This window comes from Notothenia coriiceps, unplaced genomic scaffold (genome assembly GCF_000735185.1).
Source record: "Notothenia coriiceps isolate Sejong01 unplaced genomic scaffold, NC01 NC01_scaffold00032970, whole genome shotgun sequence".
Classification (NCBI taxonomy): Eukaryota; Metazoa; Chordata; class Actinopteri; order Perciformes; family Nototheniidae; genus Notothenia; species Notothenia coriiceps.
In genome coordinates, this window is record NW_011365671.1 from 54,248 (window position 1) to 76,175 (window position 21,928).

The 21,928-nt window shown below is 39.9% G+C and overlaps 2 protein-coding genes across 2 annotated transcripts in view; both read right to left on the reverse strand.

Annotated features, from left to right (window-relative positions):
• The window catches only part of kif19 (kinesin family member 19), a 34,608-nt gene extending 25,328 nt beyond the window's left edge, over nucleotides 1-9,280 (reverse strand). The window contains exons 1-2 of the mRNA XM_010789516.1: nucleotides 8,783-9,280; nucleotides 6,441-6,521 (exon numbers count right to left, since the gene is read on the reverse strand). Of these exons, the coding sequence (XP_010787818.1) occupies nucleotides 6,441-6,521; nucleotides 8,783-8,821 (120 nt within the window). The 5' untranslated portion in view covers nucleotides 8,822-9,280. The remainder of the gene's footprint in view (nucleotides 1-6,440; nucleotides 6,522-8,782) is intronic.
• An 836-nt stretch (nucleotides 9,281-10,116) lies between these two features.
• LOC104961258 (protein tweety homolog 2-like) overlaps nucleotides 10,117-21,928 on the reverse strand; it is a 30,972-nt gene continuing 19,160 nt past the window's right edge. Inside the window, exons 5-12 of the mRNA XM_010789519.1 lie at nucleotides 19,746-19,815; nucleotides 19,544-19,599; nucleotides 16,315-16,407; nucleotides 16,117-16,209; nucleotides 15,571-15,713; nucleotides 14,189-14,374; nucleotides 14,023-14,101; nucleotides 10,117-11,379 (exon numbers count right to left, since the gene is read on the reverse strand). Coding sequence (XP_010787821.1) covers nucleotides 11,299-11,379; nucleotides 14,023-14,101; nucleotides 14,189-14,374; nucleotides 15,571-15,713; nucleotides 16,117-16,209; nucleotides 16,315-16,407; nucleotides 19,544-19,599; nucleotides 19,746-19,815 — 801 coding nt within the window. The 3' untranslated portion in view covers nucleotides 10,117-11,298. The remainder of the gene's footprint in view (nucleotides 11,380-14,022; nucleotides 14,102-14,188; nucleotides 14,375-15,570; nucleotides 15,714-16,116; nucleotides 16,210-16,314; nucleotides 16,408-19,543; nucleotides 19,600-19,745; nucleotides 19,816-21,928) is intronic.

Below are 21,928 nucleotides of genomic sequence, written 5' to 3' on the forward strand. Positions count from 1 at the left end.
TAACTTACGTTACGTAGTACATACATATAGTAGTAGTAGTACACACACACACACACACACACACACACACACACACACACACACACACACACACACACAATAGCCCTTGTTGTAAAAGAGGCTCGAGGGAGGGACTAGGATCAGAGGAATCAGTGAGAGTGGCGAGAGAGTAGAAGTGGAGTCGAGAGAAAAGCAACGCTAATCCATTTTCTGGGACCAGGCAGTCTATTAAGCTTTACGCAAAAGTAGTAGTACCTTCTGGCATGACCCAAAATAAACTCTTCTTGGCCATTTCTGTGTCTCTCCGCTGTTGCCATTTTAGGTGCAGGTTTTTTTTCTGGCTGTTTCTCTGTGTTTGGAGTGTAAATCTCCTCTGCTATTAAGGACAGGGCTATTTGTAGTTCTTTTCTTTCCCTTGTTCGGCCGTGAGGCTATTCAAACACTTCACCTCGTAAAAAAAAAAAACTGCATGGACCAAGTGTGCCCTTTTTCACCCAGATATTTTTACTAGGCTCTTATGGTAATGGGCTGTGTTGGAGAGAACACTTTCCATCAGCCAAGAGTGGGGCGACATTAAGACAACAAGGGAGCTGGGTCATTTTTATGCAGATTTTAGACCTTTTTGATGCACATTACTTATCTACTTACCCCCGCTATCAGCCAGCAGTAGGCCAGGCAGTGTATTGGCAAGAATCTGGTGACCTATACATATCATGATTTAGGGGTTACAATTGCGTAGTACTCATTTGTATGCAATCAAAGCCACTGTCTGCCAAGAATCTTTTCTTGTAAACTGCAAATTCTAAATCAATAGAGCTTTGGAGAACTGATACAGTATTGTGCATTGATATTAACATTTATGGCGGTAAGCTTTCCAAAAGATATATCAGAATTGCTGTGTTTTGTAAAGTGGTGTACTTTGATTGAAACAAATCTGGTGGTGTTTAATGTCAGGATGGCATACTCTACACTTTTACAATTTATCACAGCATTGTTCTCTGCTCTACCTTGCTGCCTGGAATTTGACAAAAATGTATAACCGAAAAAATAAATCGACTGCAGCGAGCTACATTTAGTTTGCCCTTCTCAATCAAAGCAGATTGTTTTCCACGAGGAGCTGCTTTCCTGCTGAATCAGGCTAACTACAGTGCAGCCTCTAAGGTGAAAGCAATTTGAATTTCCTTTCACAGACATACCCGTGTAGAGGGTGGCGTAAACTCAACACTGAGCACTTGAGATGAGATGCTTTGTACTCCACATGGGCAGAAAATGTGCCAATTCATGGTATACTGTAATCAAGTAGGCTTTTACTTGGAGCACGTTGAATGCTGCTTATTGTTTTGAAGGACTCTCTACGAAGGAACTGAGAGGCAAATGGTACGTTTGAGTTTCCTGATGGCTGACATTCTCTCTTTCCATTCAAGGATCAGAATGATAAACCTCTTCTTTTTATTTTTAAGGAATAGATGGCAAAGTATTTTTTGTAAGTCCCTGTTGTCAAAAGGGCTCTTAAGTTATCCATTATCTTTACACAACAGAATTCCCCCTGCTGAGGAGCTGACCATGAAATGCCACCATCAATACATTGTGTGACTTTTATTACTTAACACTTAAAGCCCACGAAGAATTGCACTCAGAAGCCTGCCAACAATCGAAATGATCACATTTTAAAGAACACATTTATAACAGCCAATTCATCTGCAGACATGGAAAAAACTGAGATTCTTCCCGTGGTTTCTTTCTTCCTATTCTTCTAAATGTAGGACTTTAGGTCTATCTGAGAAGCAGGAATACAAACAAACAATGGCCCTGACCTTGTCTATGAGTCTCCATGGAGACAAGGCCTCACTATAAAGCATTCCCCACTGTGTGCTACTGACAGGCCGACCCTGCAGAAGACATGCTTAACAGGTTCGAGGGCTAAGGAAGACAAATCCTCAATGCTTCTAGAAAGACATTTGGATGTGTTTGTATCAATACTTTACAACATGATAAATGCACTGACTGAGAAAAAAAACGAATTGTTTTGCAAGAAGGAACTTAGGATTTCTTTCCAAGTGTACTCAAGCTAAACAGTTGCTTTGAGGATTTAAGTGCATTCTGTAGTATATAGCTAATTCAGATCAGTGTTCCCGTCTAATGTATGCTCTTAATCCTTAACAAGTACGCATAGCTTCCACAACAATCTTTTGTAAGAAGGGTTTAATCGGTGGTGATATAATATGGTCCCCTCTGTGCCTCTTTTACGAGGTTGAACCATCGTCTTTATCCGTTAGGGAATAAACATAGCTTCCTGGTAACCTCTTAAGGGAGGATGATATCACCTCTCTGGGCCTTTAACTCCAACATGGGACGGAAAAACACTGTCCAACAGACAAGGGTTACTCTGAGTTTGGTCTAAGTTTAAAAACAACAATTATTCTGAGAATCAATTCTAAGAGAACCCAAGCTTTTTGATATTAAAATGTTGTAATAAAAATGATTTCTTGATTGGTGTGCATTGTCCATTGCATAACAAAGATAACCGGTAGGGTTATGGCACTTTGTTAGCACTATGTTTGCCCACAAGCTATATTTGTGGGATCCAATATTTTGTTATCTTTTTTATAACTCTAAGCTTATTAAAAAAATAAGCAAAAAAAGCCCTTTTGGTGGATGCACATTGACATGCAGGATCGCCCCAGGCTGTCAGTCTGCAACAATCTCACTCAATACTGGACCACTTTAAACTAATACATCCTCATTATAGGCCTGTCACAAGACACAACAACATGGAAATATAGGGTCTAGATTAAAAATAATACTAAGCGATACAACAAACAGTCCAACTGAAACTTCTTGTTCTTCTATTACGAAAAAGTATCTGGTCTCCATGGGTGGTCATTTGTCCTTTTCACTGTCCATAGTGTTCACGACAACACTGGTTGTTGGGCTGATCAGAATACTTTGTCCCCCCACTGAAAGGCATTCTTACATTACACTAATCCAAAAGATTAGTTCACTGCCCCTGCTTCTTCTGAAATCAAGTTGATTCATTAAAGTCCACTTAAATCATGCTTTGATATTGTATCTTGTACAGCATGGACATGGACACCACGTTACTATAAGGCACTGAAAAAAGCTCAACTTGAGCCGTTCAATATCTCATTCAAACGTCTGATTACCTTATTCATATGTCTGATAACTCAGACCTGTGTACTGCTCACTCAAGGACAAAAAGAAGTCCATTGAGCATAACAGGTGCTCCATGAAAGGCAGTGTCCCCTGAGGCTGTCAGTGATGAAAGAATAAGGCCAGAGAGGGAGAAAGAGAGCAGGTGGTAGAAGGCTTAACCTGAGCTAAAACCCGTCCAATGAGCTCATCTACACGGGCTCAGACAGCGTCAAGTTGTCTGTTTTTTTGCCAAGAGATCTGTGTACTCTTACCCAGTCCGTCAAGCCAGCCACCGCCAAACCGCTAATCTGTCTGAGCACTACAACCCGGCCATATGGCCATCGCTCGTCTGCCTGTCTCGCAAACAAAGTAGTCAGTACACAGTGTTGTGTATTTGTGGAGGGATTGAAGTTACTTGTAGGTACGGTTACTGTTTCCGTGTGTGGTGGCTCAGGCAGGAGTGCTAGTAATAGGCAAACACATTTAGCTATCCTCAAATGCACTTTAAAGGTTCTTGGAAAGATTGTCTTCAGTGATTGTAATTTGATCTAAAACATTATAATTCCAGACTTGATCTGACAATAAAGTATTATCCTATCAAATTACTGTAAAAGCTATGCTATCCAGATATCAAATCAATACACTGCAAGGTAAATGCAACACGCAACAAACACTTCTTCTCGAGGTGAGGTTCGGTTGAGCTGGGGACAATAACAATGCCTTGTTATAGTTGCTGTGTCAGCACCATATCTACCTGCTTACCGCTATACTCTAATCCCCTGTGTCAAAGCCAATTTTAATTATGTCGTCGCAGACATAAGTGCTGATGTTGTCCTTAAGACATGATGTAATTGAATTACTTCTGAGAAGACAGACAAACAAGTCTCAGTCTTTGTTTCTAGAAGTTTACTCTAGTAATATCCTCCATCAGTATGAACAGCTCCAATAAATTACACACTTACTGTACATGATCATTTTCTCTCAAGCACAGTTACACCAAGGCACATCTGAGCAGCTATGTCAGCTGTTGCCATGCTGTTACTTTACTGGATTCAACTACCCACGTATGCCCACTACTGCCTCAATCAGCCTACAGTGAGCAGGGAGACACCTCAGCAGGTTTCCAGTCACGATGCTCATTATCATTCGCAATCCCTTCATCACTATCGCACACTCAAAAGTCACACCGGTGTTTTTGCTAAATGGTCTCCAAGAGGGGCGGTTGAAAAGTGAGAGCTGCTGGTAAACAGGGACCTTATGGAGCTTGCATGTCCTGCTCATATGGTCACATGCTAACAGCGTCATTACATTATTTTGTCGAGTTGTCGTGCTCCAAGGACCTCTGATGGGAAAACACCTTGGTTGTGTTAGTATAGTTAGTTTCTTGTTATCATTACTAGAATAGATAGATGCATCTAAAGTCCATTGTTACTAGTGTAATGTACAGCATATAAGACGGGGTTATATTTGTCCGTTTGTAAACATAGGCTTAGTCGGTTGATTTAAGCTCCAAAAACGTTATTTAACAACAACAACAAAATATATACTGTTTGACAATATTGAAACAGTATAACTTAAATAAACAAAATCAAAGTTACCAAATGAGGTTGTCTATCACTGATCTATGGAGTAAACACGTACTAGCTGTTGCCTTCACTGCAACAATCTCCCGAATGAATCTTCCAGGGCCAACACCGTCCCTTATGAACCCATAGCCCCTCCCCACAGGCTTACCGTCAACAGGTTACACAATTAATTCAAAAACACATGGTCAACATTATTTTAACCCCTCAAACATGAGAACAACTATCCGACCAAAACATAAACAGGTTAACTATCTCATAACACAATCATCCCCCATAATTAATAAACGCAAAATAAATAATAAATTGCATGATATTTGCATCATATTTAAACCACGGAAGTGATGCGCCTCCGTCTTTTCCACATTCCTCTTTGCTGGGGAGACGGCGGCGAAACTCCGTTCGCTGCCCGTCACGCAAGTATCGTGTACTATAGTTTAATGTATGTTTAAATAATTGTAGACTCACAAGCGTGCACTCATGGTCGCGCTACAGAAAGGGAGGGGGGAAAAGGGACGTTTAGTGATGGTTTAACCTTATTTAATTACGAACGGAGGAGAGCAGGAAATGTTTGGTGTGTGTGTGTGTGTGTGTGTGTGTGTGTGTGTGTGTGTGTGCCGCCGGCTGTCAGTGGCGGAGTCAGTCACTCTGTGATACACTCCGTCACACTAGCCCTCTGCTGTGGTGCATGGCTGTGGCCATCGTAGCCACATTCTGTTCATTCAGAAATATTCTAGTCATGGCTTACTCTAATGGAAAATACAATAAGCAAAATCTGGCTCCGATCTAGGCAGTTCATTTGCCAAATAAATTAGAAAAGGCATCTCATCTCGTGTCAGGGGAAAACTAAACAAGGCTGATGGGAATAGTGTTGTTAGCATCATCTGTTTTAAAATGTCAGCATATCAGGCCATTGAAATATACAGAATGCTGAAAGACAGTCTGGTCCATTAGATATTAATATATTGATTATGTTGCTGATTTAAAATTGATTGCTCAACATATTACTTAATTATTTATGGATTCAAATAAATAGTTGCTGATTATTTTTTTGTAATCGCTTAATAGTTTTATAGGGATTTAGTAATCTAATAATCCTTCAATCAGCTTATAATGTGTTACATATAGGTGGGATTACAGCTAGCGATGCTGTGTTGACTGCAGTAAATAGCAGATAGCGGTTGCAAGAACAAGCAGTAAACAACAGCAGTGCCTTAAATAACAAAACAAGTGTGAGGGTTGGTGTGTTAAAGACCCAAAGGGCATACATTGCAACAAAAATGGTGAGATAATATGGTGAAAGAGATGATTAGTTGCGGTTGTAATGTAAGAAGCGTAACACAGCTCTGCGGTGGTTGATGTCCAATTAAACCCGGGGCATTCACTATGGCGAAGCTCTCAGTCGTCTGCTTTGAAAGAGTTTCAGGCTTTCTATCATTAGAAAGGTCACTGTGTGCTACAGTTGTGAGTCATGCGCAAATGAGTTGGTTTTGAAAAGGAGCTTTCGGCTTTATCAAGGTCCCAGCAGATATCTTATCTGTGCCGCCTCATGAGAGACAAGAAGAGAGTTCTGAAACAGAGACCTGACCCTCTCCCACGCAAGCACATGCCCTGACCCCATCACTCACTAACATACAGTATGCACACAGGGGTGAACAGGTTACTGCCGCACACACAGCAGCAGCAGAAAGGAGGCCCTCTCACCTGTTCGTCCACTCTGTGAGCCACGGTCGTAGCCGCTTCCTCCCGCTCAGCATCGCTCACAGGTCGGATCCTCAAGGCAACCTGCGGCACACAGAGATAACTTAGTCCTCTTTCTATTTAATCAACACAAAGGTATTCAATTTGCTGAAATCAAAGGTTAGACATCCAATTGAACTCTGCCTTGACTAGTAGGAATAACATAGACGGCAAACAAGAACCCTGGCTTCTACAATAAATGAGTTCTTATTTACAAGGAAGAGCGCCTGGAGTCTATTGATTCAGCTAGAGCTGTACCTGAATATGTACATGTGTTCAGAGCGCTTCTTGGATGGCTTCTGAAGTGAAAGAAAATGTGGTGCAGGAGAAAATGTTTAGTGTATCTGCCAGTTGCAGCATATATGTGTTTCCTATGTTTTCTCAAGGCGGAAATCTGTTTATTTTTGACATTGAACTCAGTTTACAAGTTGTGAAAAACCTGATGAATAAGGTCTTTTGTGGCCTTGAGGAGCTTTGTCAAGTCTTAGGAAATAACCCTTGAAGATAACATTGAGATTATCTATGTCTGAGATTTGAGATGTAGGATTTAAAACATGTAGAGTTATAGCCACTGTATTCCATTAGGGGAGGTGACTAAGAGTCTAAATATCCTCATGAATTTTGATCAGATTCCTGGAAGTGCATAACAAAACGCGCACGCCTAATCTTTTAAAATGTCAAGCACATGATGTACAATTTCTCATCCACTAAACCAGATGACAAATCACTAGCATTTCCTGTGCTTGAACGAAGCTTTGTTGGTTGATTTTTTCCTGTGAATTGAACATATTGTCCTCATTTTCACACGTTGTTTTTCCAGTCCCACAGACACAAATCATGTAAACATTGTAAACAGGAAACTGAATCGGCTGTCCAAGGTCTACCCTGCCTTTAGAGCAGTGCATGCTGAGCTTAAGTTCAGTGCCACTGCCACCTTCATTGTGATAAATAGGTATAGAAAACCGATGGCTGAATGGATCGACTATCCAATTAAACTTCACATTCCACTTCTAATCACTTTGCAGCGTGAGGAATGTGAATGTGTCCATCAAAAAAAAAGTTAGAATGATGACATTTCCTCACAATCAGAAACACTAAAAGACACCTGTAATCTCAGAGGATGTTTAAACCTTCAATTATGAACACTGGCAAATACAAAATGACTAATTGTATGGATCAATACACAATGCCTGGCCACACTGGTGTTAAACTTTCTCCCCTTGCATGGTTTCTTCCTATATGCAAACATTCAGAGATGAGTATGAAGGCTTTTAAATGGGTGGTAAAAGGAGGAAAATATACATTAACAATCAAAGCAGGAGTCTCATGTACCCAGAGGCTGGCATGTATGTGCCCGACAGACGGTTAAAATGGGACACGCAAAGGGGTAATAATAAGGCCCCGTCTCTGTCAGCACCCTGTAGAAAGTGTATTACATGCTGGACAAGAGAGAGGCCAGGCAACTGAAACAGCCACTTCAATTATTCAGACACGAGCTGCGGAACACACTGCAGGTAGTGAACGGCTCGGAAATATAAAATATAACACCAACAATGGATGATTTGGGGAATTTAAAAAAGAAATATCTTGCAGTTAATACCACAAGAAAACTGAAAAATACACTTTATTAAGGTACACCTGTACATGCTACCTGTCACAGTCTACATTTGTGATGCTTCTAATCTTGAATTGTTCATATCCTTCGCATTTAATACAAGTTGTGATTATATAGTATGTTTTATGAAATCTTAGTTGTGTTGGTGTTGACTGCATGATGTTAAGAGGAGTTTTCCGTAAGTAAAACAAACATTACCTCTTATTGAAATACTTAACTTTAACTATGAACTCTATAACAACATTTCATACAATTTCAACAAAAACTGAACATTATAATAATAATAATAATAATAATAATAATAATAGATTTATTTTGTTAGCGCTTTTACAGGTGCTCAAAGACGCTTTACAGATCTAGTGAAAAGAAAAGAAAAAGGAACAACAAATAAATATATAGTTAAAGTTAAAGTCAAATTATAGGCATCATATAAGTAGAATTTAACACAGAAAAGTTCAATTGGATTGCATTAGTTGCTATAGGGCAATCCTATTGAATAGGCCAGTTTGCAGCAGATTTCTTGGTGTAACATGGTAAGGGTTTAAAATGTATGACAACTAACACAGCTAGTTTGAGTAAAGGGGAAACTGTTATACAGACTAAATGATGGAAATGTTAAGCTAAAACTCGGGATATTTAAAACCCCTGCCTACTAGGAAGTTACATTTAATAGGATATAGTTTAAACTCACCGTGAGTTGTTGTTCCTTAGATTCCCCCGTGTCCTTCATGGTCACTTACGGTCAGAGTGAAGGATAACTAGTCAAACGGGACACTGGACCATTTTCCTCACTGCCTGCATGTCACCTCTGGAAAGAAAACACCTGCAGCCCTCGGCAGACACACTCACTCAACAACTAATGGACTCGGTGTAGCTGCTAATGCTTTCTGACAGCAGCTACTACCGAGCTTAACAAGCTCACGTCGCGTCGTTTTCACTTTAAAACCTCTCGTTTAACTATCTGTCCAAGCTAGTGTCTCTTTTTTCTCTGTCTACGTCCTTCAAAGTGCGACTTCGCTCCGAGAGCTCGTCCTCTGTGTTTCCTCTCGGCAGGTTAGCAACACGAAAGACGGAAATAATTTATCTGGCGGCAGAAGAAGAGCTGTAGAGGTGGGTAACACCGGCAAGCTGCCCACCTGCTAGTCCCTGTCTGTCCTCCTCTCTGCCCGCTGCCCTGCTGCTGCTCCTGCGCTACGCTAAGTGTGTGTGTGCGCGCGTGCGCCTGAGCGAGTCCGTGCACCTTGTTGTCCCGGAGATCCGAGGAGCACGGTTGTTTTAACAGTGCGACTTCCGATTAGAAAATAAACAACCTGGATTTTCTAATATTCTTTTCTTTTACCAACGAATAGTGGTTTAATTGAACTAAGCAGCCGACTCATACTCAAATACTTTGCATAATTAAAATGTTGAGATATTTTAGTTTAGACTTCATTGATATGTTATACTAAATCTTCATTAGCATGTTTATACTTTTCTTTTTTACTACTCTTTATTTACTTGACAGGTTTAGATTATAGGCCTACATATAATCCAGAATTTAAATTAAAAAACAAAATATAAACCAATAGTTATGTTTCTTTCCGAAATGAGATATATTGCATATTGAGAGATAATACCTTTTTGTGATGCTACTAGGCTACTTGTACTGTAAAGATTTTGAATGCAAGACTTAACTTCTAATTTGCCATCTAACAACTAATTTATGTAAAATACCCTAATGGTTCTCGCGACACTACAAATACATGTTATAGCTGTTTAACATTCCACACCTATATACTGTTGTATAGCCTTCATTGCAATTAAACACTACAGCCTTTTCTACTGGAGTTAATTCAGCTTTTACTAAGTAGCACTTTTTACGAGACTATGCTGACATCTACTGGAAGTATACAAAAATACATTGCTGTGCCTGTGCCCACAGTTTCATTTAGCCACAATTATTTAGGGGCCCTTTTGTTTCGATTAAAGCCTTTCCTGTGGTAAAGTGCACCCAAAGGACATGAACACAAGTAAAGAAACAATAGGTTGTACTCAAAACTGATTTATTCAACTCACGGTTAGACCCCGTAGTTGGGGGGGGTCAAACATAAAATTAAGCACCATTCTCAGTGCCTGTACAATGTAACATGCTAGAAGAAATGACACTTACCAAAATAATATTAAACAAAACTGCATGTATTAAATCCCTACGGAAAATCATGGTTAGTCAAATCAAAAATGTGATGTTTGGAATTAATGAAATAGAATTACCTGAATATTCTTATTTATCATGGTTAGAGCAGCACAGTTATGACAGAAACTACAACGTTATTGTATTAGCTGGATTACATACTGTATGTAGAGAACATGATTGAATGGCCCTTTAGAAAGTACAAAAAAATAGTGATCCTATGTGACAATGCCACACGAAGCTAGCAAAAATATATAAAAGTTGGCACATTGTTTGAACAAAATCAAAACAAAACACATTGGATATGAGAAAACGTTCTGTTATTGTACAACGTATCTACAGAAGCCGTGTTTTCAAGGCAGTCTCGTCTGCAGAAGATATAGAAACATAAAGCTTCATATTGCAGACGTGTCAGTGTGTAAATGTAAATAAATTATATCTCGACATACCTCCTGCTGTGTGCTGCCAGTGCTGGGTTTGTGCTTCACAAATATCAAGCATGATAAATAGAAAATAATACATCAGCCGTCATGTTCACATTTTTTTCTCTTTGGAGACCTGAATCTAAGTTTTGTAGTGTAAATATAGTTTTTTTTTGTATTTCTTTATTGTGAGCAGGTTGCTTTACTGCAATGAGAAGTTAATCCTCAACATTGCTTCTCTCCCCATTTCATCAAAGTCATGGTTAGTTGTTTTTTTTACCTGGTACATAATGACACATGTTCCCTCAATGCTTTACTAATAGATGATGAAGGATGAAGAACATAACATATTAAGAGCAGGTTAAGTCCAGCATCAGGGTCAGACATATTTAGCAAGTTCCACAAAATATGTCTTGGGGAGGACAAGTGCGATGAATCGTTTATGAGCGCAGAGAAGAGTACCGCGATGGTTACATTGTCCTGAGACTTCAAAGCCTGGAGTCCTGGAACAATGAGACGTTACACACTGTCCCCTGTGATGCGTGGAGAAGCCACACACACTTTCTGTCTGTTGAGCGTGTGATGCCGTTTCCTCCCTCCGTCAGATAAAGGAGTCTATGCTTGGAAGTCGTTCCCAAAGTGTCTTATCTGTTCCTCGGTCATGGACAGATAGGTGGCCCGCATACTCGGGGAGTACTGTGGAGGGAAAAGTGAACACATGGAGGATGTTACAAGCTGATTCAGTGAGCTCATGGTAGATTTCACACAGTTATGGGCTGAGGTTAATCTCCGGCTAAGACGAAGGGAAATGCCATGGGGGTTTAAAGGAGTCCACAGAAAATCATTCTATTGATTATCAATTGTTCACCATGTGTAGGGTTGAAAGGTGGCCCTGTTAAGATTAAAGCTTAGTAGTTGTAGTCAACTTGGATTCAATTAAGATTAAAAGAAATCCAGCAATGCAGACTAGCTGTGTTCTCACTACACCAATACATCTGTAAATATACACACTGAATATATAGATTTTAGTGGTACGACTGCTGTAAATCCACGCTGAGTGCATGATGTCATCTTCCACAAGGATGCATGCCATAAAACTTTAAAAGAGCCACCTTCAAGTCTACAGGTACAGTACAGGGTATTTCATGCTAAAAAGATGGATTTTCTGCGGAGTATTCCTTTAAATCAAACCAACAAAACATACTCTGGGCATAGATCTTCTTCAAATCTATTACTAAAATGATGTACAGTTTGTAAAACATCAATTTACTCTCTGATATCACTTTATATCTGTCAATACCAGGATCAAATCATTACTATAGCCCATACACAATGCCTGTTGCCTAACTACCACCTTGTGGCAGTACAAGCTATAGAAGTGCATGCACAGGGAGGCTAACTGTGAGGAAACCCAGGGACACAACTGAAGTACCACCCTGTGAACGCTAGGGGAGGACAAACCATCACTAATTCAAAGAGAGGTTCTTGAATTAAGACTTTAGGCTACAGGTGAATAAGCCATGCCAAACAGGAAAACTGCACAGGAACCAAAAGTCATTTGAGGTGAAGGAGAGGTAAAAGACGGAGATGCAACAAAGGAAAAATGAGGGAGTAAACCCTGAGAGAGTTGAAAAGACTTACATTGTTTCTATACGGCTGAGAGTATACCTCCAAAAGTTGATAAAAAAAAGAGGAAATATAGAAATGAAAAGATACAAACAAACAAACATACACATGACAAACGAACAAACAAAAAATATATAAAAGAAGCTGTTAGCCGCAGACTACTGCATGATGCTGCACATTTGAGGTCATGATGGAGAATTGAATTATACATAGTTTGCTGGCATTCATTAGGAAGGACGTCAGAAAGCAGAGTACATCACATTTGTTTGGTTAACTCATGTTGGAACTATAGGCTGAAGGTTAATGAGAAAGATGACTCCTTTCATCTATAAACTTAATATGTGTTATTGCACAAGTCGTTTTCTAATTGAAACCTTTAAACATGGCAATAAATAACATGCAGTTCATATTCCCTGACCTTATGATCAAATCGTCTCTTTAAAGGGGCCCTATTATGGAACATTTTCAGGTTCATATTTGTATTTTGTGTCTCTACTGTGACTGCTTCCATGTTCAAAAAGTGTTTAATTTTTCTCATACTGCCTGTGCTGCAGCACCTCTTTTCACCCTCTATGTCCCGCCCCTTAGCCTATCACGCACATTACATTACATGTTTCTTGTTAGACACTTTTATCCAAAGCGACTTACATACTCAATACTGCGGACAATCCCCACAGGAGCAATTTGGGGTGAAGTGTCTTGCCCAGGGACACAACGACATGCTGACTGCAGTGGGGTCTGAACCTGTGACCCCCTGATCCCACCACCAAGGCTCTATCCACTGCGCCACACGCCTCGTCCGCACAATGTGTTGGAGCGCTAGCCAATAGAAGCGCAGATGTTACATAGTGATGTCACTATGTTCCGGAGGTAAAGGAAAGAGTCCCATTGAGGCGTTTCAAGCAGGGGGTGATTGTGTGGGAGAGAAACCTTCCTCTGGTGGGAGGAACTTTGGGATTTTAGCCTTTGTGGATCATTTACCTGCACAAAAACCTATATAACACACTACAAGAAAGGGCAAACCCCAACAAGCATAATAGGGCCCCTTTAAATAACACTTTAAAAATAATTAAAAGGAAAAACTGCTCTAAAGTAGATTACCTGCAGAACACATTTAACTGCTGTATTTCATCACACATTTGTACTACAAGAGGCTGTGCCCAATGATTATTTAATCGAGAATGTTTCTATTTTTATCCCTGCGATGTACAGTAACAGGAGACAAGCGCTCAGCAGGGGGTGGGGCAGGGGGTGGGGGGCAGATGTATTTCCACCGAGGAAGAAAAATCTTTAGTGTCAACATAGAGTTTATCATTTACGGTCCGGGTCACTCCCTCTGGGGAATTTGGCCTGAGAGAGGCTAAATGATTTTCACTTCATGATTAAATATTAACCACATTACTTCTCCTCGCCTGGCTTTGGCACTGTTAGAAAACGGTCTCAGTAAGTTACAAAGGGCAGAAGAAGGCACCGAGTACAAGTGTATCACGTGAAACTGCTTTAAGAAATCTTTAAAGAAATTGATTAAATTAAAGAAAGGTTATGAGATATGGCTTAACATTTGAGTGAATCGAGTCATCCGGTAAAAATATGAATGAAATAATTAGCAGTTACTTTATAAAAACTATTTCCTGTGCTTTAAAGGCTAAATGTGTGTTAGCTTAGATGAAAGTGACATCATAGGAAGGACTTGGCCTCTGGGACCCAACGCACCGAGGGGGGTGGAGAGCCTCGTCCTATCAGAGGAACATTCTCGTACCGTGGATTCCCCCCGAACAGAGCCGCTTGGTTCCTGTTAAAGAATAAAAGAAGCGGCTCAGAGGAATTAGGGGATATTCAGACAACACATTTTGCTGTTTACATTTTGTCGTGCACTCACATGTTCTCGGACATGGGTGCGTTGGAGACGGTGGGGGCGGGGGGGTGGATGCTGGTCTGGCTGCCCATGCTGCTGCTGTAGCTGCAGAAGCTGTGCATGTTGGTGATGTTGGGGTTCTGAGCCATTATCCTCCGGGCCCGCGGGTTGAAGGGATCCTCCTCATCGATGTCGTCATAATCTCGTTCCCTAAAGGAGAAGAGAGAGGGTACATGTTACACCTCGGTCAGTCAGGTTAAGTAAACACAGAGATGCTCGGATTACAAAACACACAGAGGGAGAGTGACTTCATTCTCTGGTCATGCTCCATTACTACATTATATCTTTATGAATGAGGTTTGCTGCTATATTAACATTCTGAATGTTGTATATCAAGTCTCAAAGTGAATGTAATTGTCTGTACACCCAAAGGTAGCTGATCGTTTATCTGGCATTCTGTTAATGGTGCCAATGTGCCAAAGTGTAAAAGATGACAGGCCCTAAGGCTGGACTCAAGCTGTATTGTGTGTGTGTACGGTACATCCTAAAACCAAACCCCCAGGAACAGCACCAGGTAACAAACATGTTTAACTTCTTTACAACACCTTTAAAATACCTTTTCCCTTAGACTTACATTGGGTAATAGATATTTACAAATCAGAGTATAATATTAAAATGATTATGTTCTAAAAATGTATCAAGTTACTTAATTCTGAATCAAGGTATTTTCACTAGCATAACAATTGCTGTTCATGTGAGCAAGCCTTGACCCCTACAGGCCCCATGGATGCAGACGATACAGGTGATTTTACACCCGGCATTCAGACTTTTTGGGTTATTACTTGAAAGATTATATTGGGGGGGACACTTGCCCATTTCTGACAAATAAGCTGTGCCTTTATAACCTTAACCATTTCTCATATCTTTTGTATTGTCATGTCCCTGAGAAACTTTTATGATTTTTAGAATGAAAGGGGTCCCAGCTCCAGCCCTGTATGCAGTCCTTTACAACTCACTAAATCCATGGCAATGATATTACTTTGTTTACAACCAAAAACAGCGTTATTGGACCTGTAGCTAAAAAATGTAAATGTTGTCAAAATTTGCTGAAAAAGTAATAACAGCAGGGACAAAATCCATTAGTATTAGCTTTTTGAAGTTGGATTATCAATAGTTTCTTGACATTATTAAGTTGTTGTGCACCATTGCCTGGGGCCCAACACCTTGCTTTCAGACCTCAGTTTGTATTTTTAACAATTGTACAAATAAAAAAACAATGATATACATATACACTCACACACACACTTATATTCAGGCTGGCCCATACACTATGTGAAGCTGCATAAAGATGGCTGCAGGGTGAAGAAATGAGGGCACTGAGGCAGAGAAGCAGAGAACGAACTGACCTGGAGGCTATTTGTCTCCATGCCCTGGGAATGGCACACAGCATGACGGTGAAGGCACAGGATGCCAGGGAGGAGAAGAGGCAGAGGTAGAGTACACCCTCCACCCCGTCGTAGCACACCCCCACCATCGCATCCAGGTAGTCCTAAAGAGGTCAAACAAATAATAAAACAGACAAAAAGGTAGAGGCACAGGCTTTGAATCTTACAGTAGACAAAATGAAGCGAGGATGGAAAAGCACTTAGAGCCCTGGGAGTGTGTCCTCTAGTCTGCTTTATTGGTGTCATGCAGATTCAATGGGATGTTCAACATTCTTATTAAACCGCAGTGCAGTTATGAGCCACAATGTACAAGTGTAACAGAGCAGGAAACTCACATATTTTAGAAAAAGCTATTCTCATTACATTTTGAAATCCTCTCTGCTGTGCCTTGCTCCGCTGTGTTCCTAGTTCCACATTCGGTTTGATTTTACATCCTGCGTGGCCACTTTACTTCACTGTTGACCTAGTTGTGCTGTTGTGTTGCCAATTAGGATGCAGTGCACACACCTTGTTAAGCCCCCTGCAGTCCAGCAGGGCGGTCAGCTGGTGCAGACTGGCCTCCGAGGAGTTGAGCACATGCTGAATACCCAGCAGGTCTCTCTGTGGAGAGGTCAGAAATACTTGTGAAAAAGTCCTGCTAATGATACTCCTAAAATCATTTGAGTCTGTTGTAATGCAGCATATACATCATTGAGTGGGTGATACCTCAGCTGTAGGGAACAGAGGCACAGCAAACTGCAGAAGGCCGTGGATCTGGATCTGCATGGTGGTCAGGGACCTCTGGAAGATGGTCAGAGGCTGCACACAAGAAGAGTGAAGAGCATGGCAATGTGAAGACTCACCTTAATAGACACACCATAACGCTTAGTTTGTAAAGGTTCTTAAAGAACGCGCAAACTTCTTCCACAAAGTGATAACATAAGGAATAAAGAAGGGCTGCACAATTTGGGAAAACATATTTAGTTGTAATTATTTTTGACTGATATTGCAACTGTGATAAGATTCAAAATATTAGAGGGAATCAGAGGAATACCGTTTGTACGCCGAGACCTAAACACAATACTTTATTTAGAATAATATTTTCACATATTTTAGATATAGTGCAGTCCATATTGTGAATTGTACAATGAAAATCAATTTAATTAAATGTATTATGTCAACAAATGTCAAGTTGTACCTAATATTTCAACTTAATATTATTGCTTTTAACTAGCCTAATACAGTTACGTGACATTTGTTGACATAATACATTCAATTAAAGTCAACGTTCAGTGTATAACATTTGGATTAATTGTACAGCCTTAGAGGAAAGCCATTAGCAAATATAATGGATTACATTTGTATGCAATGTAATATGTTGTTTTATCCCAAAACAACAATGCATACAGTAAAGTACATAAGTGAGCCCAAAAGGAAACCCCTAACCCTTTCACTTGACATAAATGAACAACAGGATGTGAACTAAGAACATAAGCACAAAAACAACACACAGACAAAAAAGAATAGATAAATGGCAGCTTTTTAGGGCTCTAAACTCATATTAAAAACTAGTTCACAACATTCTGTATTTGGTTTCTTTACTTATGGTGATGTAGGTTTAAGTTCCCACCAACAGGTTCCAAATAAGCCCCTTACATTCAGTGTGATGTAGAGTGAGCAGATAACCACAAGCTGCCTGAGAGACAGCACCTTTTGTTAAATTAACATTCAAGCGTTACCATAAATGAATCATTCTGTCACATCTCCAAAGTAAACTTGTATCTTCACAGTCACCCAACCTTATAAGAGTAGCTTGGGAACCTTTAATGGCCTGTGGCTCAATGTTCAATTTGAACAGGATGCGGTCAATTACCTCAACCATCCATAAATGTAATTGCTTTCCTCTGATCTGAATTTTTTATTTTTTTTCTGCAGATCTGCATGACTGTCCATTGTGCTCGCTCTTGAGTCTATCTAACCGCCTGATCAGATTCTTTTTTCAAGCTTTGGTGAGTTTTGTAGCGTAGAAAGTGGATGGAGGAGGACAGTAAGGAAAGGAGAGAGATGAGGTTGATAGGGATATAAAAAGAGCCGTGGAAATAAGCCGCTTTCCCTTCTACTCCAGTAGGACTCAGATGAGGGCCGGGGTTGCACTTTTCCTTGTTCATGTGATGTTTTAGTGTTGTTTTTTTGTTTTGTATCCTTCCTTTAACTGTCAAGTGGGAACTAAGTATTTTTTGTACGTTTTCGTGCTTCTCTTATTTTCCTACGATACTGCAATGATTGGCCGTGAATAAGAAAATATGAAGGACAGACCATCTATCACTGAAAGAATATTGCTTTTATTTTATTTTGTTATGGTTATTTCATTTTGTATTTTATTTTGTATGGAGGGGCAGTTAAAATAAGAGTTTCTTCTCCCTGCTCCTTTCCACCATGCGCTAATAAAATATCTGGAATAAATCAATTAAATAAAAATAATAATACAAAAATAAATATAAAAGATAGTTGACGCAGGAGTAAAGCCCCAGAGCGAGGGCACAGAGCAGGGCAGGAAGCACTGCTGTGACTCAGGCTGATAAAACAAGAGAGAAGGTTTGTGTTTCCCAATCAGTGTGAAATCCTGGCAGCTCGAACTTTGCACCTGTTGGGTATCTGCGTGGCGGAGGGAATGAGCGCTGGCTTTGTTTACCAGGCGGGGTGACGGCCGCTGCTGCTGCGCTCATGTTTTCCTCTGGGCATGTCTACAAGAGCCAGATAATAAGATTTGAGCTCCGCTGGACCAGAGCTCACAGAAAATGGACTTAACCACTGACTGATGTCAGCAGTGGAAGCCAGTGATGTGACCCACAATATCTACTCCACTGTGTCTGGGAAGAGTCACCACACAGAGCCCCAGAAGAGATGCGGATGTATAGCCTTTGTTTTTCGGGGCTTTGTTAAATGTTGGCATGTTGTTGCTTGTTTGCTTACAGAGAAGAAATTGAAAATTGATGGTGTGACAGCCTGGGAGATAGGGTTGGGTGATTTGCAATTTTCTAACGTTCAGCCAGACCTGTGAGGTGAAGTAAGGATGTAAATCAGACAGGCAGCGCTGGATAGAGAGGGAGAGTTTGACAAAGATGAAACATGAGAGGAGAAACAAAATCCCCATCCAGCTCTGATTTAGTGAATTACAAAAGGTGTTTGATATTCAGGTGAAAAGTTTTAAAACACCTAGCTAACACAAGACAATTAAGTATTTAAATGACTGTGTTTTATTAGTCAGGACCTGCTCCAAATGGAAATACAATCATTTAAATCCTATTTTAATAATGGTTTTGTGTGACCTTGACAGTGAGGATTTTGCAAATAACTATTAAATGATTAGTTTGAACTGTTCTTTTATATTCTTTTACACAAATGTTATATTATTATTCCAAAGTGAATGTTTTAAAAGAGGTTCTGCTGGGTATTGGAAACCTAAAACATTAGTATTAATAGTATTACGTGGAGTACTGACCAAAATGTATAGCATCACTTTTTAAGTAGTAAAATATAAATATAAATGTGTCTTTACACATTTTAAATCACTTTAATCTGGAAATATTTGTAACTTTGTGACTAATTAGGAAACATAGAGTTAAAACTGATCTATTACCAAGTTTGATTTATTTTTCAAAAGAAAGGATGAAAACAGGTTCATATATCCCATAGAAATCTGGCTCAGATATAGATACCAAACCTTTTCTTCCTAAAGAAAACATATTTTAGTACATTAAGCGTTGTAAAATACATACTGTGTTTCAGTTTGTAATGGTAGAATAATAAATAATGTACAATTCAATGACATGACAACTTAATTAGGTGTTTTAACTTCAACATGTAGATGTGTTATGACCTGTAAATCACAAACAATGCCCAATAAGTCATATACAAGTACATACAAGTCAAAGCAAAGCATCCTGTTTCCTACCTGCTGGAAGGGGTTGGAGAGGGTCTGGTTGCAGTAAAGGTAATAATGAACAATATCTGTGAAAAACACAAACAGACAAATCAAGCAGATTAAATGCACATTCAACTCTAATGTCCTACTTCTACATTGGTGTCATGGCCACAGCTTTATGCTCTCATAATTACAACTCCATTAACACAAAATGATTCACAATGAAGCTCACCAGTGCCGATGACTCCCTTCGTCTGGCTCAGAAGGAACTTGTCAGGGGACACGCAGAAATCACTTGTGCCCTGGAATGAAGACAGGACACATGTAAGTGCAGAAATAAATGAAAAGGAATCATTTTTTAAATACATTCATAAAGAACCATTCAGGAAGAGAAGGTCAAATACTCTACCTGGCAGTTTATTAACACTTTGAAAAGTCATACATCTTTTTCACATACTTTTGAGTCAAAAGGAAACTGCACTTTTAATCCACTTTTACATATCTAGACATGAATATGTTTTCAGTTCTGTCACTCTCAACCCTTTTCCCTCCAAAGCACAGTGGTAAAAAGAAACCTGCTTTTGCAAAATAACAAAACCGAGGCGTGGTGCTCTGTGCACTGTCTGAATATTAAATGTCCCCCGGGCTCAGGTCAAACACACTGCCTGTAGCTTAACTTTCTCTGAGGGGGCAGGGGACGCTAATGAGCGCCGCACACAGATGAGATACAGTGTAGATCTCTAGCAAACCCGAGCTGGATTGTTAAGACACAAGGGAGACGAATGCGCTCTGCAATTCAGGAGTAAATTAGTTAGAATTCCTGAAGGGGAAGCAGTGATTCTCTGAGAAGGCAGAGTTCTGACTTCCCACTGTCTGTCATTAAGAGTTCTGCGGAGGGGTGCATTCATTATGCATTCATTGACTGTGTACTAGAGAACTGAACAGCCCCACACACACATAAACACACACATACACAATTTGAAGATTCCCATGTCGACACACACATTGGGAGTCAGTTAAGGATAAAGTAATCTGACAATAGCACTGCAACTACCGGTTATTCTCTATTATTCTGATTGCTTTCTAGACTAATCTAGTTCAAAGAGATTGCTTGTATGTCTTCTTTTGTCAGTCGGTCCAAAAAACACAAAAGATATTCACTTAAACGTGATATAAAACTGAGAAAATGCAGACATATTTTGTTTAAAACAAGACTTAGTCGATAACCCAAAATAGCTATAGATCATTTTTTGTCTATCTAGTTGTGAAGCGCTTTCTAACATGCACATATCTGAACAGGAATAGTTGCATCATCGGAAGATACTCAGGAAGACAAACGCAAAGTGTGAACACTAATACCACACACTGGGGTGCTGGGCTGCTCCCGATGTGCTGGGTGTCTGACATCATTAGAGCGCAGCAACAAAACTAGTTCTGATTTTAAGTGGGGCACAGCTGACAGGCAGCAGGAGCAAGTACATTTTTAAAAGTTAAAACCTGAGAAAGGTTTAAGGAGGTTGATTTTCAGACATTTTTCAGACGGCAATAGTGTGTTTAATATGTGTAATGCTTTTAAAGTGTCCACTGCTGCTGGCATGCTGCTGGCAAGTACAGTGCAAAACCATTAAAGCAGGTTCACGTGGAGAGTGGCACGCAGGTGTGCACGTCATTTATTTTATCCCGCAGTAGACTGATGACCTGTCCAGGGTTTGCTACAGACTGCAGCCCCTGAAAGCTCCCACAGATCAAGGACTGGTGTCAAGAGTTGGAGTCAAACCATTACTGAAAAAATAGGAAATGCAGTAAAATAAAAGCAAAACCTTCCATGATCTATTTCCTCGCACACAGTTCTAAGGCTGAATCAGTTTATTATCTTCACTAATCGTTCCAGTGGCAGAAAATGAACTGTCATTTCTGAATATTTGAACATGGATATGGTATTTAAGTAATCTATAAAGCAATCAATCAATCACACAATCAAATGTTTTATGTGAGGGACTGCGAATGGAGATTAGCTCAAAGCTAAGTCTGGCACTGTAACGCTTGACACATTTTAATGTTTTAAGTGTTCATTATTCTGCATTGTCCCTGCCAAATAAACCATAAAAAAAGTGAAAATGTGAAAATGTGCTGCTTTTCTTTATCTTATATCATTTTTATGGAAGATCTAGGTTTTTTTTACTTCTAGTCTGACCTAAATAAGCTATTATGAAAACATTACCATGGCCTTTTTTCCAACATTTCATACAGTAAATGATGAATGGAATGACAGCCCTACACAGTGTTGTATACGGTATATTTGACTAGAACTGAGTCACTCGCATTCAGAGCAATGCATGTGAGTCACAAAGCAGTACACACACACACACACACACACACACACACACACACACACACACACACACACACACACAC